At 46.5% G+C, this 15,023-nt stretch overlaps 3 protein-coding genes and 1 non-coding gene across 6 annotated transcripts in view; 3 read left to right on the forward strand and 1 right to left on the reverse strand.

Annotated features, from left to right (window-relative positions):
* Positions 1-2,250: 2,250 nt before the first annotated feature.
* Positions 2,251-6,334, reverse strand: IMP4 (IMP U3 small nucleolar ribonucleoprotein 4). Of its 2 annotated transcripts, XM_045797160.2 has the most exons (9): positions 6,174-6,334; positions 5,923-6,031; positions 4,172-4,255; positions 3,342-3,451; positions 3,131-3,263; positions 2,889-3,043; positions 2,713-2,807; positions 2,520-2,593; positions 2,251-2,436 (listed from the first exon to the last, which is right to left on the reverse strand). In XM_045797160.2, exons 1-9 carry the CDS (start codon positions 6,174-6,176, stop codon positions 2,324-2,326), a joined length of 876 nt encoding a protein of 291 aa, XP_045653116.1. In that variant the 5' UTR covers positions 6,177-6,334; the 3' UTR covers positions 2,251-2,323. The 2 variants fall into 2 exon arrangements, with proteins under 2 accessions (XP_045653116.1, XP_045653114.1); XM_045797158.2 differs by having other exon boundaries at positions 2,713-3,043.
* A 582-nt stretch (positions 6,335-6,916) lies between these two features.
* On the forward strand, positions 6,917-11,686 carry VMA22 (vacuolar ATPase assembly factor VMA22). The gene is made up of 5 exons (XM_045797161.2): positions 6,917-7,086; positions 7,166-7,269; positions 7,357-7,439; positions 8,879-9,010; positions 10,797-11,686. The coding sequence occupies exons 1-5, from the start codon at positions 6,976-6,978 to the stop codon at positions 10,907-10,909; spliced, it is 543 nt and encodes a 180-aa protein (XP_045653117.2). The 5' UTR covers positions 6,917-6,975; the 3' UTR covers positions 10,910-11,686.
* A 1,053-nt stretch (positions 11,687-12,739) lies between these two features.
* The window catches only part of LOC123792006 (ral guanine nucleotide dissociation stimulator-like), a 54,310-nt gene continuing 52,026 nt past the window's right edge, over positions 12,740-15,023 (forward strand). For both annotated transcript variants that reach the window (XR_015725989.1, XM_087865251.1), the window contains exons 1-2: positions 12,740-12,798; positions 13,825-13,941. The gene's annotated coding sequence lies outside the window, so the exon portion shown is untranslated. The remainder of the gene's footprint in view (positions 12,799-13,824; positions 13,942-15,023) is intronic.
* TRNAE-UUC (transfer RNA glutamic acid (anticodon UUC)) lies at positions 12,841-12,912 on the forward strand. The gene has a single exon. It is a non-coding gene; the product is annotated as a tRNA-Glu (tRNA).

Genomic DNA, 15,023 nt, shown 5'->3' on the forward strand with positions numbered 1-15,023 from the left:
AATGGTACACACCAAAGCCCGCGCCCACATCTGTCACCTCTCTTGTCCTTCACATTTCAAAACCATACAAGAACTGATTTCTTCCTAAAAAAGTCAAATAAAAGATGCATAAATATCCCTTTAAGCACTGTACCACGCCTCAAATCCAAGGCTCCCTGTGGGTCCTCAGGATATTACCTGTGTGATACACAAGGCACTACAGTGGACATGTCCCACTCCTTTCTTGCTTTAATTACTGTTATTTTATAAACTCACTTTACAAACTCCCCTGCTATAACATCCAGGCAAAGTTGTGCCTAAGATGTCCCCAGCAGCATCACAGTGACCACTTCAGACCCTAGGATGGTGACTCAAGAACATTTTAAATGCTAAGAAACTCTACCAAACTGCCATCTGAAAAGCCTTTACCCACAGGTTCTTCCACCAGCACAATATGAGGGGTCCTCTCTCCTCCAGTATCACTTAACACTAGATACCATTCACATCCAATGGGTAAACACAGCTGATGAGCAAAACGTGGACCCAATTGTCTTTCATAAAGCCCTCCACTACTGGTGAGCCTAAATGTTTTGGCTTCTCTGAGGAACTTGAAAGAATTACACTCAAAGGCTTCTTTAGCAGTGGAAGTCACAATGAAGTGAATAAATAGTTTGCATCTTACTTTCTGCCTGTCCCTGGCTGAGAGCTGGCCCCCAGCACAAAGGCCTGCTCTAAGACTTCTGTGCTGTTATTAAAAAGTAAACCACCAGTGAGTAAGGGCCTGCTCTAGGCTTGGTGAAACAGTGAGTGCGGACCCCCAGGCCTCATGGTGCTCCCCTGGGAGGATGCTCAGTTAGCAGGGGGGCATCATCCTCATGCCTGTGATGTCTGCAAGAGGTATGGGGGACACAGTAAACAGGAAGGGTAGGAGCCCCACAGCTACTGAAGGTGAGGAATGAGGACATGTAGTCGGATGAATGGTGGCCCCAACAGATATGTCCACAGCCTAATTCCTGGAGCCCATGATCTTATTTGGAAAAAAAAAGTCTTTGCAGACGTGATTAAGTTCAGAATCTGTATTTTTTTTTTTTAAAGATTTTATTTATTTATTTGATAGAGAGCCAGCGAGAGAGGGAACACAAGCAGGGGGAGTGGGAGAGGAAGAAGCAGGCTCCCAGTAGGGAGCCTGATGTGGGGCTTGATCCCATAACGCCGGGATCACACCATCAGCCGAAGGCAGAGGCTTAACGACTGAGCCACCCAGGCGCCTCGTAAGTTCAGAATCTTTAAATGAAGAGGTCATCCTTGATTGTCTGATGCACTATAAATCTAATGACAAGTGTCCTTATAAGAGACACACAGAGGAAACTTGACTGTAGAGGAAGACCATGTGAAGACAAAGACCGCAACAATGCACCTACATGCCAAAGAATGCTGAGGACTGTCAGTAGCCACCAGAAGCTGGAAGAGGCAAGTAATGGAGGAGGGGTTGGGAGTGGAGCCAACACCTTGATCCGACTTCTGGCCTCCAGAATTGAGAGAATAAATCTGTTGTTTTAAGCCACCCAGTTTGTGGCAGTTTGTTTCGGCAGTCCCAGAAAACTAATCTAAACATCATGCTACTTCTACTTTGTATGTATTTTGGAATTCCTATAACTTGCATAAAAATTTTAGTGGTATATCTTTGATTTGTGAGCCGAGGTTATGGCAAGGTGAGAAAGGCTCGGGAAGGCCCTGGATTCACATGACTGGGGCCAGAAGTCACAGACATCCCATGAAGTCCCATTGCCTACTCTCCCTCAAGACTCCTCTCACTAGGCCACTGTTGCTCCTGGAACACTTATGAGCATGTCCACCTCAGGGTCTTTACATCGGTCATCCAGGTGGTCCCTGCTGCTTCATGCCATCCTGTAGCATTCAGGGCACCTGCAGAGGTCTTCCCCACTCTCCATCCCCCTGCCTGCCTTATTTTATAGGCCTGGCCCAAGATCTGTGCAAAACCAGTGTCCTTGGGTACATACCAGTCCCAGTCTGAGATGGGCTCTCACAGGGCCCCCGACTCCCAAGTGACAACAACACCAAATCTCCCAAACCCATCCTATGGCTAAGGGGCAAACCAGCAGGTTGGACCTGCCTTGTCCTAGACAAAATGTCAACAGCAGACCTGAGAATGTCCCTGAGCTGTCAGCTCCCCACCTAAGACCCAATGGAAACTGTCCCTCACGTTCGGCCTGACAGTGGGCTTGTCCTGACCACACAGAGGCAAATGGGTGGTGTGGCACATAGACTTTATTCTGACTCCTCCCCAAGTCCCGGGTCCATGTCCACGTCCTGACGAGTGGGTTCACTCAGCACTCAGAAAGACCCTCTTGCGTGCGGTGTTGGTGTATGGGTGCCAGCGCCACTCCACATCGGCTGTGGCCTCCTGTTCCAGCGTGCCCAGGCGGATCATGTACACTGGGGGGTGGACATGGGTACATGGTCACCTACACTGCCAGCACCCCACCACCACCACAAGTGGAATAAAGCCCCAAACTCACACTTCAGTTCAAAACGAGGCCCAACCTCAGTCAGCTCCACACTGCGGTGGTTGGTCTTCTTATACACATGGTGCCTGGGGCAAGGGGAGGCAGGGCAGGGGTGAGGGAAGACTGGGAGCAGATGTGCGTCAATAACAAACACAGTGGGTCACAAAGATCAGGACTCCATTCTGACGCCAGCCCATGCACCTACCGGAAGGAGATATAGTCATCTTGGTTCGCGAAAGTGATGACCCGGTGGCTGTCATCTTTGGGCACAGGGAACAGGTAACGGAGTATGTCAGAGACCTGCGTCAGAGGAAGGAGAGCGGCAGATGCCCAGCCTGGAACTCCCTGCCCCCAGCCCTCACCCTGTGGACCCACACTCACCCGCTTGCCTAGTCGGGAGGAGAAGCCATGCATGATGAGGTGAGGTTTGGCCTCGGACACAGTGCCCAGGTCAGGGATGTCATGCCGCATGACCACATTGCACAGTGTGAAGTAAGCAGTGGGGCCGAAGGGCAGGTGGCTGACAATGAGCCCCACTGGTGGGGCCAGGTGGGCCGTCAGAGACCTAATCTGCTCTCAGACGACCACCCCAGCAGACAGCCTGTTCCCACCCACAGTCTTACCAGGTGTGCCTCGATGCTCGTGGACAACCAGCAGGTCAGTGACACCATTGGCTTTGCAGGCTCGCACCAGTGCCCCTACCTCATGCCGGCCACGGTTCATGCGTTGGGCGCCTGGGAACACCAACTTCAGCTCCTGTACATGAACGCACTTCAGTTGGGACTGGGGCCACCAGTGCCTTAGCATCTCCCACTCACTTCCCACTACTGGTACCTTTGCAAACATCTTGAGGCGGGAACTGGGGTCTCTGGAGGTAGTGATCATGACCTTAGGATCCTCAACCCCTGCCCATCGATATTCATCATCCATGTGGTTGGTCACACCTGTCAGAGCATAAGGGGCAAGAAGGTGACATTGTCTTGGGAAATAAAATGCTACCTTGAGGGTGGCTGAATCTGTCTAGAGCAGCACTGTCTGACAACACCTTCGATGATGAAAATAAAATGCTCCACACCTGCACTGAGCAAGAGGGTGGCTCCCCAGCCACATTGGCTATAAACACAAGTATGACTGAGAAACTAAATTTTTAAATTTGATTTAATTTTAGTTCATTTTAACTATATTCATCACACAGGGTTAATGGCTACCATCTAAGCACAAGTCCAGATTCTGCTAAGGCCAAAAGTAACAGACTCCTTTCCTCATAACAAAAATGTACAATGTTTGTGATATCTTTACTATTTGTTGAATAATACAATGAATAAAACATATGGGTGTTAATGAAGTGCTGGGAGCTGGGGACATGGCAGTGAACAAAATGGACACTGTCTTGCTTCAGAAGAGTTCATATTCTAGTAAGGGGGACAATTAACAGACAAAACAGAGTAAGTGGGATAATACTGTATGTGTTATATAAACGAAATTGGGAGCACCAACAAAGAGCTCTCCTGAGGTGCCATCTGTGCAGAGTCATGAGGGCATCTGGGAGACAGTTTCCCAAGGAGATGCTGCACATCCTTTCCTTGAAGGTTTCTGCATAATGACATGGAAACCAGCAGGCTCAACGGCAGGGGGAGAAGCTGGCCTGTGTCAGGAAAGTTTACCTTCACCGCCGGCATCATCAAACTCCAGGGAACCCTGCAAGGCCAGAGCCTCCCTGCGTAACTCAGTGGGAATCAGGAGGTTCTCTGCAGGGAGAAAACAGACAGGCTGAGTAAGACACATGCATGGAACCCTCAGTTTATACAACACCGTGGCTTACAAAAACTGTACAGACTTGATTAAAAAGTATCCTTTTTACTCTTTTCTGTGTAGAAAGGTGATACACGACTTTTTTGGCAGGGGGAAGAGGGAGACTACTTTTGTCTACATGCCAACCTGTTAACAATGGTTACAGGAGATTTCATTTTCTATGGTTCCTGAGTCTCACGGTTTGAGGGCTTTCTAAAATACTTAGTTGTAAATACATAGTTTTTGTAATGAGAAAAAAATTAACAAACTAATTTTTAAAAGAACAAATACAGAGTGCTCTTTCTGTATGAAGGTGGACCAGAAACCCTGAAACCCTCTGACAATAAAACTGCTAAACCTGATGCTTTGGGTCAGAACTTTCCTCTACGAACTAAAGCAAGACTTGGTAAAAAAAAAAAGGGGGGGGGGCTGGGCTGTGGGCAAGCCCACTTTGGAGTACAGAGCTCAATATGAACATACCCTTGGAACCAGCATGTCTTTCCAATATGCCCTGGAGAAATTCTTGCACATGGAAGAGAAGGTTCATAGCAGCAGTGCTACTCCTAACTGTCCCAGACTAAAACATAAGGTCAACACCAAGCACAGGGAAATGAGAGCCCCCACTACACTCAATAGATCTTAGAAACAATATTGAATGAAAACTTAAAGCTGGGAAAGAATATATACAACCCAAATAACTACATTTAAAACTAAAATCAACCCATGTGATTTAGGGATACAAACAAGTATGATATAAGTACCAAGAAAAGCAAGGAAATGGCTTATTTTTAAACAGTATCCTGTATTGTGGTTATCTGAGTTGGGGAAAATATTCCTGAATTTCAATACATTGAGCGTTTTTTATTTCTAATGTGGGCAGGTAGGTCATACTAGAGTAACATAACACTTAATGTAAATATATAGACACATACCACATGCACTTTATATGTCTAAAACAGAAAATCAAAGTGAATTTAAAATAATCAGAGGTAGTAAGCTGCGGTACCACCCAGATAGGAAACAAAGTTCTACCCACACAAGAACCAAGAAAATAGGGATACAATGGAAATTCAGGCATTTAACACTCTTCATCAGTATGACAAATAAAAAGTCGAAAAAATATTGCAAAGTTAGATCCTAATTCACAACTCGAATAAAATTAAATTCTCTACGGTTTAACACTTTTAAAATGCAACGGAATCACAATAGCGCCAAAAGGCAGTAAGATATTCTTGCACTGAAGAAGGTACCAAAAAGAAAAACAATGGGCGGAGGTGCGGGAGGGAGAATATCTACCTATATAGGACAACGTAAAAATTTAAAATTTGAGAAGAACTAAACACCCTGTAAATAAAATAGGCAAACTGTAAAATCTAGATACCGCAGCATATATGACAAGATATGAAATTTATAGCATCACGGAAGGGGCATTTGCAAACCCAAAAGGCAAGGAAAAGGGCAAATAAATACTTGAAAGGATGCTCAGTCACACAAACACTAAGAAATGCTAATTAAACGAGTTTTATACCATTTGGTCTTTTATTCCGTTGGATTCTAAAATGCAAGCCAATGGTCTTTATAATGACAAGTTTAAAGTCCCCCGGGGGGGCGGAGACGTGCCTACCTTCCAGGGCGCGCCGAACCTTCTCCTTCTTCTCCTGGGCGGCTCGCTGCGACTCCTCGCGGGCCTTGCGGTACAGGTACTCGCGGCGAAGGCGGGCCTCACGACGCAGCTAGGGAACAACGGGTCCGATCAGCCTCTTTCTCGCCATGCACAACCGGGCCCCGGGGGCCACCAGCCCCAAGCCCAGGAATCATCCCCAGCCCTGCGCGAGCCCCCAACATCAAAAACCGGAGCTCAAACATCCCTCCTACCATCCTGAGCGCGGCTTCCACGTGGGTCCAGGATAATGCCGGGGGCAGTATAAGCAACGCCACCCTCGATTCTGCCCTCAACCAAGAAGGTCGCTAGCGCCTTCGCTACATCCTGCTACTGTCGGGAGTGCCCAATGTTAAGATGGCGGAGGGTGGGGAGGGAGTCGCAAGGCGATTGGCCAATCTGGACGCGCATGCTTACTGGAACAGCCAATAGGCTGGCGTCAAAACGTTGTCGCGTCGCCAAGGATCGCCCTTACTAAAGATGTCCGTGCGTGGCTTCATTACTTATCACTGCAGCGCAGGATGACCAAGTTTAAGATGATGAACGGCTAGAGCAATCATATTTGGCGGTTCGAAATGATCCAGCAACTGTAAAAGCAGCACAATGGTTGACTGGAGCCTCGCCTACCGGCTCCTGGAATTAATCTCCTTAAAATGGCTGCCATACATATGTCTCTTCCATCACCAGATAGTTGTATCGCTCTATTAAAATGCGGTCTCTTATCGCTTCTCGCCTCTTGGCTAAGATCAAGTGTAAAATGCGGCCTCTTCCAAAAGCGACTCGGAAACACCCGCAGCTCTAGCCGACTGTTTCGTTGGCTTACACGCTTCAGAGAACCCAGCTAGTCAATTTCGTACCGCTGCTTCTAAGAGCGCTGGCTTTAGAAATGTTGGGCAATTCGGCCCACGGCTGGGAACGCCCCTTGAAAGTGAGCCAATTGGTTGTCATGCCGGTATGCCGATCGGCGATTGGGCGACCTGTGAGGAGGCTAGTTCCAGACCTCAGTGCGGTGGTCCCATGGCTGCGCGGGACCTACGGACGCGGGTGGACTCGCTCCTTCTGCAACTGCTGCGGGACCTGGAAGAATTGGAGGCGAAGCGGGCGGCACTGAACGCCCGGGTGGAGGAGGTGGGATCTTGGAGAGGGAGGGAGGGTTGGGCGGGCGTGCGGAGGTAAACTGAGTTTCACCACTCTCCTCTTACCCCAGGGCTGGCTCTCGCTCTCCAAAGCTCGCTATGCCATGGGTGCCAAGTCTGTAGGTCCTCTGCAGTATGCCTCCCGCATGGAGCCTCAGGTCTGCGTCTACACTAGGTGAGGAGCCGTGCATGTTGAAAGAGGTGGGCGGGCAGGGTCCAGGCTGGGGCCTCCAAATGTCGATCCTACCTTCTCCTTCTTCAGCGAGGCCCAGGACGGACTCCAGAAGTTCTGGGTGATGAGAGCCAGCGTCCAGACTCCAGAAGATGTGGGACCCCGTGAGGCAGGTGAGTCCCTCTTTCTTCCCGCCAGGGCGTCCTCCCTATGTCGAAAACAAAATGTACAGGGTAATTGAGGAGATGATTTTATTAAGGGTGTTGCGATAGAGAGCGGCCCAGATTGGAGGATCACAATGTCTCAGCAGGCTGTTTTTTTTTGCTTTATTTATTTTTAATAATAATTTTTTAAATTATGTTATGTTAGTCACCATACAGTACATCCTTAGTTTTTGGTGTAGTGTTCCATGATTCATTATTTGCGTATAACACCCAGGGTTCCATGCAATATGTGCCCTCCTTAATACCCATCACTGGGCTATCCCAATCCCCCACCCCCTCCCCTCTGAAGCCCTCAGTTTGTTTCCCAGAGTCCATAGTCTCTCATGGTTCATTCCCCCTTCTGATTAGCCTCCCCTTCATTCTTCCCTTCCTTCTCCTACTGATCTCCCTGCTATTTCTTATGTTCCATAAATGAGTGAAACCATATGATAATTGTCTTTCTCTGCTTCACTTATTTCACTCAGCATAATCTCCTCCATGTTGCTGCAAATGTTGGGTAATCGTTCTTTCTGATAGCTGAGTAATATTCCATTGTATATATGGACCACATCTTCTTAATCCAGTCATCTGTTGAAGGGCATCTCGGCTCCTTCCACGATTTAGCTATTGTGGACAATGCTGCTATGAACATTGGGGTGCACATAGCCCTTCTCTTCACTATGTCTGTATCTTTGGGGTAAACACCCAGCAGTGCAATTGCTGGATCATAGGGTAGCTCTATTTTTAACTTTTTAAGGGACCTCCACACTGTTTTCCAGAGTGGCTGTACCAACTTGCATTCCCACCAACAATATAAGAAGGATCCCATTTCTCCACATCCTCTCCAACATTTGTTGTTTCCTGCCTTGTCAATTTTTGCCATTCTAACTGACGTAAGGTGGTATCTCAATGTTTTTTTGCTTTAGACTTCTGTAGGGAGAAATAGACAAGTTATAGGCGAGATCCTTTACAGTTGGGATAGTTTTGCAGTCGGGGGAAGTTTCAGTCAGTTGAACAGAAAATGTTTATATATCTGACTGGTTTCAGAGGGACAAACTTCTAATCTCGAATCATTTATGAGACAAATAGGGAGTTGGAGGGTCTGTCTGGCCTTTCAGCATATTCAGGCAAAATGGGAAAAGTCAGTGTGTGGCTCTGTCATAGGTAAACAAGGGTGTCATCTGCTGATCTTACGAGAGTCATGAGAAAGAGTGGTCAGGGCATCTCATCTAAATCACAAAGGGTTGTTCTTTGTGGTAAGCTGTTTTCTGGAACATAAATGGTTGGAGGGGTTTTTTCCAGCCTTCGGTGTGTGTCAGGATCGTGAGCTCAGATCAAGTTCAACATTGTCACAGAGACGACAAGGGACAGGTAATGAGACCCCCAACCTCCAGTCTGTCTTTCTCCAGCTTTGCGCAGGCGCAAGGGTCACACCAGAACCCCAGAGCTGGAGTCCTCCCCAGCCCCCCGGGACCCTCTGAACTGGTTTGGAATCCTGGTTCCTCACAGTCTGCGTCATGCCCAAACCAGCTTCCGGGAGGGTAAGTAGACCCTCTGTCTACAGGGAGAACTTGAGTACTAAGGCCATGACTGGCTGGGGTTAATCTGCAAAGGGTTTTCCAGATCTTCTCCATAGCAGGCTTTTGTTGCACACCTGCTTTTTTCAAAAAAGCATTTACTGGCTGTTGACAGTGTTCCAGACTCATGCTAGGTGCTGGAGATACAGCAGGAAACAAAAGAGAGAAACACACCTCATAGAATGTTTATTCTATTGAGGAGAGAATGAAAACATGCAAATAAATAAGTAGGCCCTAAAAAAAACACCAGGTAGTAAGAATTGTTATGGAAAAATAAGATGGGGTATGGTGAATGGAGTGGGACAGGAGTGGGTGGGCGGAGCTATTTTATGAAGGGTGGTCTGGGAAAGGCCTCTCTGAAAAGATGGAGAGAACTTTGTAGTTGATCTGGGGGATCAGTTGTGTAGGCAGAGGGACCAGCCAGGGCAAAAGCTTTGAGGTGAGATCATGTTTAGGGTGAGGAGGCCAAATGGGTTGGAGTGGAGTTTATGCATCAGGGAGTGCCAGGAGCTGAGGTCAGAGGGGGCTGGGCCTAGGTGATTTGAGGTATAGGCCCTGATGAGGACTTTGGTAGTCATGGGTGACTCTGAAGAGAGGGAGGTGCAGTTGGACCCACAGAGTGATAGAAAGACTGCAGGTGCTGGGTGGGAACAGACAAGAGCAGACGGAGGAAGCAGGTGCTAGAGAGCAGCCAGGCTTGATATGTAGGTGGAGGCAGTGAAGGAGAGGGTAAGTAATGGGAACCGGCATGTTTTGAGAGTAGAAGCCACAAGATCTACTGACAGATCAATTTCAGAGTAAGGGAAGGAGAGGAATGAAGGATGAGCCCACAGATTCCAGAAGGAACACCTGGGAGAATGAAGCTGCCCTCACCTGGTGTGAGAGAGCTTCAGCCAAGGGTAAGTCAGGAGTTGGGTGAGAGTGTGTTCCTAGTGCTTGTGGTGGTGAGTGCTCGGGTGTCTGGGCACATGTCTCTGAGTTTGAAGAGACCTGGGCTTGAAAGAGAGATTTGGGAGCCCACCACATAACACTGGTGTTTAAATTCCCAAGTTGCCGACACAGACACAGCATTTAAGCTGAGATCAGCAGAGGGCCTCAGAATGTGGACAGAAGGTGGGAGGAGGAAGGGGAGAAACCACTCGAGGAGACTGAGAAGTAGCGGTGAGGCAGGAGCAACAACCAGAGGGTGAGAGATCCCAGAAGCCAAGAGGAGAAAGTACTTCCTGGAGGGAGGTGAGCAGATATGTGGCCAGTTCTGCTGTCTGGCAGGTAAGCTGAAGACTGGACTGGCGTGTGGACAGAGCATGGGGGGTCCAGAAGACTGTTAAACAGAAGCATCAGGAAAAAGCCAGCAAGGTGTGGATCCAGAATGTGGAACACCCTCGGGGGCAGAGAAAACAGAGAGAGGGCGAGAACAGTGAAGGACTATTATAACGAAGGAAAGAAGGAGAGAAATGAGGGCATACAACAGTGTTATGATCTATGAATTTTTAGTCCCTGGTGGGTAGTATAAGGGAGTAGAGGAAGTTTGTTGAAGAGGTGACATTTTAGTAAAGATGTGAAGGAGGTGAGGGTGTGGGTCTAGTGAGGTTCTGAAGCAGCCAATGCAAGGCTCTTCCTGGAATATTTTAGGAATAGTGTGGAGGCCAGAAAGTTCTGGGGCCTTTCCAGTCCCTGGGGATGTTCGGAGCCCCCTGAGTCATGTGTCACATCGAGGATACCATGGTGACAATCTTATCTCTTCCTCTAGGCCTGCAGCTGGCTGCAGACATGGCCAGCCTTCAGATTCGCATTGACTGGGGTCGAAGCCAACTCCAGGGGCTCCAGGAGAAACTCAAGCAGCTGGAGCCTGAGTCTGCCTGACTTGTGACCAGAGGCAGGGCAGTGAGCACAACTGTTCTTCGGTGTGGCTGCCTTATCTCAGGGCTTCTTCCTTCACAGATTGCCCCTGCCCCTATTCCCACCCCAACTAATCCCTACTCCTTAAAATTTCTCTGGCTTGCATGTTTCTAGCTTTGTTAGGTGTGAAAGTTTGAAGAGGCAAACTGAATAATGTTGAAAGTCACTACTGTGAAACCACTTCTAACCTTGTATTCTCCTGGGACACATTCATGTGGGGGCAAAGCAGGGGCAAAGCTGTTAGGTTAGTTCATAAATAGCCAGAACAGCTTCATGAATATATCAGCTGTGGTTTCTTTACAGGATGAAATACTGCACAGTTAGTGGCAGGGAAGGACAACAAATAGGTGCTTCAGTTTCACTAGATTCTCAAAACTGATTTTGATGTAGAAAAAAAAACAAACATGGCTAACAAATCAGGACAGTATGATTCCACGTCAATAAAAAACATGAACACCTAAGTAGATCGGTAGTCCTTGGCAGGTTTTAAGCCAGAAAGTAAGAAAGATCTTAGATTTTCAAGGGAACTCTAGGAACTCTTCCTTTATCTTTATAGGAGTGAGACCTTATAATTTTTGAAAGACCAAATGTATTTCCTGTGATGGGATCTTTGTCCTTGCTTCATTTTCCTCCTGGTCATTGGTATTTTTAGCAGTTTCTAGGAGGTAATCTTTGTGCTTGGGGAAAATTAATCTTTTATTCATAATATGAAACATAAATATTTTCCCATTTCTCTTGTAACTTTGCTTATGGTGTTTTTTTTTAAACCTCCGTTGTAAAATAAAACACATTAAACTGCTCAAAATAATTGAATAGTTTAATAACTAAGGTGAAAGCTATAGTAACCATCGCCAGCTCTACTATTTTTTTTAAGTTTTAGTTAATTTTCTTAATTGATTTAAGAATTGAATTTATCAATCAGCTATTTTATCATTTCTGGATTTGGGGTTGTAAATGATATGATAAAGGAATTCTGCATTATTTTCCTTAAGAACTTCTGTGGTTTCAGTTGAGGTACGGGGTGAATCCTGCATCCAGCTGTGTTTTCTACCATAGGTCTACATGCTGTATGTTGAGCCACTGATTTGAGGTGCCACCTTGCTTACTTTTGCATAATCCCAATGTTATACCCATACTGTATTTTGGAGCTTCCGTCGTTTCCTTGATTTTACCGTCAGTCAGTATACAGGTACCACACTGTTGTAATACTTTAACTGCAGTAGGTCATATTTGTGGTTGGATATGGGGGGATTGTTTTTTTGTTTTGTTTTTGCCACATTGAGCTTGAGTTGTCAGTGAAAAACCTAATGGAAGCGTTCAAAAGGAAACTAGAGAAAAAAGGTACATCCCTTCCCACACAGGTCGAATTTCAGAACAAAATCCTGCTAGGAAGTGTCAACCAGTGGGATTTTGAAGCCAAAGTAAGTAAAAACAATACGGTTTTGTTTTTCACAGAAAAGATATTCATGTGGAACTCCGTGCCGGTTGGGGTCCTTTATTTTAGATGTCAGTTGATGTCGAAGGTCAAGCAATAGCCTTCACTTTACTGTTTGAAGTTCGGCTTTGGGTATGTCCCCGTGCCCGGGAGGGTCAGCAAATAGGGACTGAGAAAACCACAAACGCTCTGCAACCTTCCCCGTCTCTAGACTTTTGGGAGATTTCTGGGAGCAGGAGTTCTCGCCCCCTAGAGAGGCCCGGATGTTCCAGCGCAGGGCCCGGGGCGCGGGCGGGGGGGGGGGGGGGGGGGCGCGGCCTGAAGCTGGGACTCGCGCAGCCGCAGTCAGAATTTCCGGGGGCGGAGCAAACCCGATGAGTATGAAGTAATTGCGTTGAGGGGCAGACGGCAAGCTGAGGTAAGTGATGTGTACAGAAACGAGAGATGTGTTTTCAATTCTTCCCATATGGTCTAGCGGTTAGGATTCCTGGTTTTCACCCAGGCGGCCCGGGTTCGACTCCCGGTATGGGAAGGGTGTTGAGTTTTTCGTTTCTACTTATATTTTCGCCACTAGAGTGCCTCAGGTCAAATTGGGCATTTCTTTCCATTTAACCCCGGAGAAATTGGGGCCCGGGGAGCCCTGGGACCTATCATTCTGTATTTTCATCACATCATTAAATTGTTTTCTCTATAAAATACCATATGCATTATAGATGTGAATACCACTATATTTAAATATTGAATAATATTTAAAATACGCAAAATTTATTGTCAATCTCGGTGAAAGGTGACCACTGCCCGGCCCCTCCCACACACCTCTGGGTGGGAGCCCCCTCCGAGAGGAAGGAAGGGATGGGTGGAGTCTACTTGCTTCTGCTCCAGAGCCAGTCCAGAGGCTGGACTGCAACAAGTGGAGCCGAGTCTCTGGAGGGGCATGGGATGAAGTGCACGAATGGACTGGAGAGGGCCAGTTGGAAGAAGTCTCTGGCAATTTAATTTTCTCCGGTCTTGTGGCTGCTTTGTTTGCCTTCTAGTCCAGTGGTTAGAGTTCCTAAGCAATCCAGTTTGCCCCCTACCCTTCATGGAAATTACTTAAAACTTTTAAAGAATCCTTCTCCCCCCAGCACTTGCACACTTCTAGTCAAAAGGAGAGCCAGACTTAAAAACCTGAGTCACTAAGTGCCTTTGTCAGTTTTCTACCCCTTTTGTCTCACTCACTTAGTCAACCCAGGGAGGTTATGTGCAAGGCTGAGGTCCTACCTTCAGAAGTGTACCGCTACGCTGACTTATTCACTCATACATTTTGGGGGGAGAAATTATTTCTGTAATCATATTAATTGAAAATGTGTAGGTTAAAATAGGACACAATGGAGCTGGGAAGTCATCACTCTGGTCCTTACAAGAAAAAAAGCTGAATAAACTAAAATTCAACAACTCTTCTTAGATCCATGAGAAAATTGAAGTCACGGGGTGAATTGCTGCCTTGACAGTTGCGGAGAAGAATGAAGGCAGAGAGTCATAGTATCCCAGGCTCAGAAGCTGCTGCTGGAGCCAGTAACTGGTAGGAAAACTTAAAGGCTAATTGACCCTGATGAGAGAAAAACTGCCTAAAGGCCTGATATATAAGGGAAGCTTTTTATTTTATTTTATTTATTTTACTTTTTTTAATCTTATTTTGACATGTTTAACATTTATTGTTCTTTTGCAGAACAGGAATCCTAGGTAGGTGCTACCATGGTGTCTTAATTTAGACAAAAATAGCTAAGAGGCGTCAATTTATTACCATAGCAGATTTAACAGTGACTCACTAAATTATTAACAGAACCATTTTCTAGAAAGTACTGATCTAGTCACATGAATATGAAATAGGTGAAATACAAGAACAGTATAAACATTTTGTACAATGCACTTTTAATTCTCCACAGTTTGGTATAAAGCAATATAACTTGGCTGTGATGTAGACAATTATTAATATGATTTTCAAGTTTCTCAATGTGGGAAAATCACTGTGCCTGTGGCTGTCCTCAACATGGAGCCCATAACGCTCTGGTGTTTACTCCTGGCAGGTTCAGACCCAGCTCACACATCTACAAACAGACTAGAAATAGCCAATCAAGGAAATGCTCGTTTTCCTCAAATGAAAACTGAAAAAAAAAAAACACAGGATTTTGCCAGTTAGAACAGTTTCCAACTCTGTTTGGGATCTAGGCAGGGATCCAAGGGCCACTGGACTCAGAGCCCTCAGGAAAACTGGAAGAAATTCCCCAGAGATGGCAAAGTCAAAGGTTTTCTACCTGAGCTGCAGGGTGGTCAGCACAACCTCACCTCTGCCCTTAACTCCTCAGCCAGGACAGAGAGAAACAAGCAGTTTCACCAGAGGAACTGGGACATTCTTATTTAAAAACTAAGGAAATGAAGAGGCCCCAGCCTGAGCATGTACAGATTTTGTGAAAGAATAAAGCCCTTGAGTATGACATTGATCAAAGGCAAAAGAAGAGAAGATTTCTATCTGCAGTATCATCTTTGTTTAATTTTTTCCAAGGGGAGGCCATTTTAGATTTCTAAGTTATCATTACTGTATGAACTTTGTTTAAACCAAAAGCCTGATTTATGGCCCACCAAGCCATAAAGGAAAACCATCTT

Source organism: Ursus americanus, chromosome 10 (genome assembly GCF_024610735.1).
Source record: "Ursus americanus isolate L20-20 chromosome 10, mUrsAme1.1.p, whole genome shotgun sequence".
In the NCBI taxonomy this organism is placed as follows: Eukaryota; Metazoa; Chordata; class Mammalia; order Carnivora; family Ursidae; genus Ursus; species Ursus americanus.

What these genes read in the sequence shown, in the direction of transcription:
- IMP4 (XM_045797158.2), bottom strand. An exon ending in GGTTCGGCGCGCCCTGGAAG is followed by an intron (nt 4,256 to 5,922) that starts GTAGGCACGTCT and finishes TTCTCCCTGCAG; the next exon opens with AGAACCTCCTGATTCCCACT. An exon ending in GCCTCGTTTTGAACTGAAGT is followed by an intron (nt 2,437 to 2,519) that starts GTGAGTTTGGGG and finishes TCCACCCCCCAG; the next exon opens with TGTACATGATCCGCCTGGGC.
- VMA22 (XM_045797161.2), top strand. Translation starts at nt 6,976, where the DNA reads ATGGCTGCGCGGGACCTACGGACGCGGGTGGACTCGCTCCTTCTGCAA. An exon ending in TGAACGCCCGGGTGGAGGAG is followed by an intron (nt 7,087 to 7,165) that starts GTGGGATCTTGG and finishes CTCTTACCCCAG; the next exon opens with GGCTGGCTCTCGCTCTCCAA. An exon ending in CCAAACCAGCTTCCGGGAGG is followed by an intron (nt 9,011 to 10,796) that starts GTAAGTAGACCC and finishes CTCTTCCTCTAG; the next exon opens with GCCTGCAGCTGGCTGCAGAC.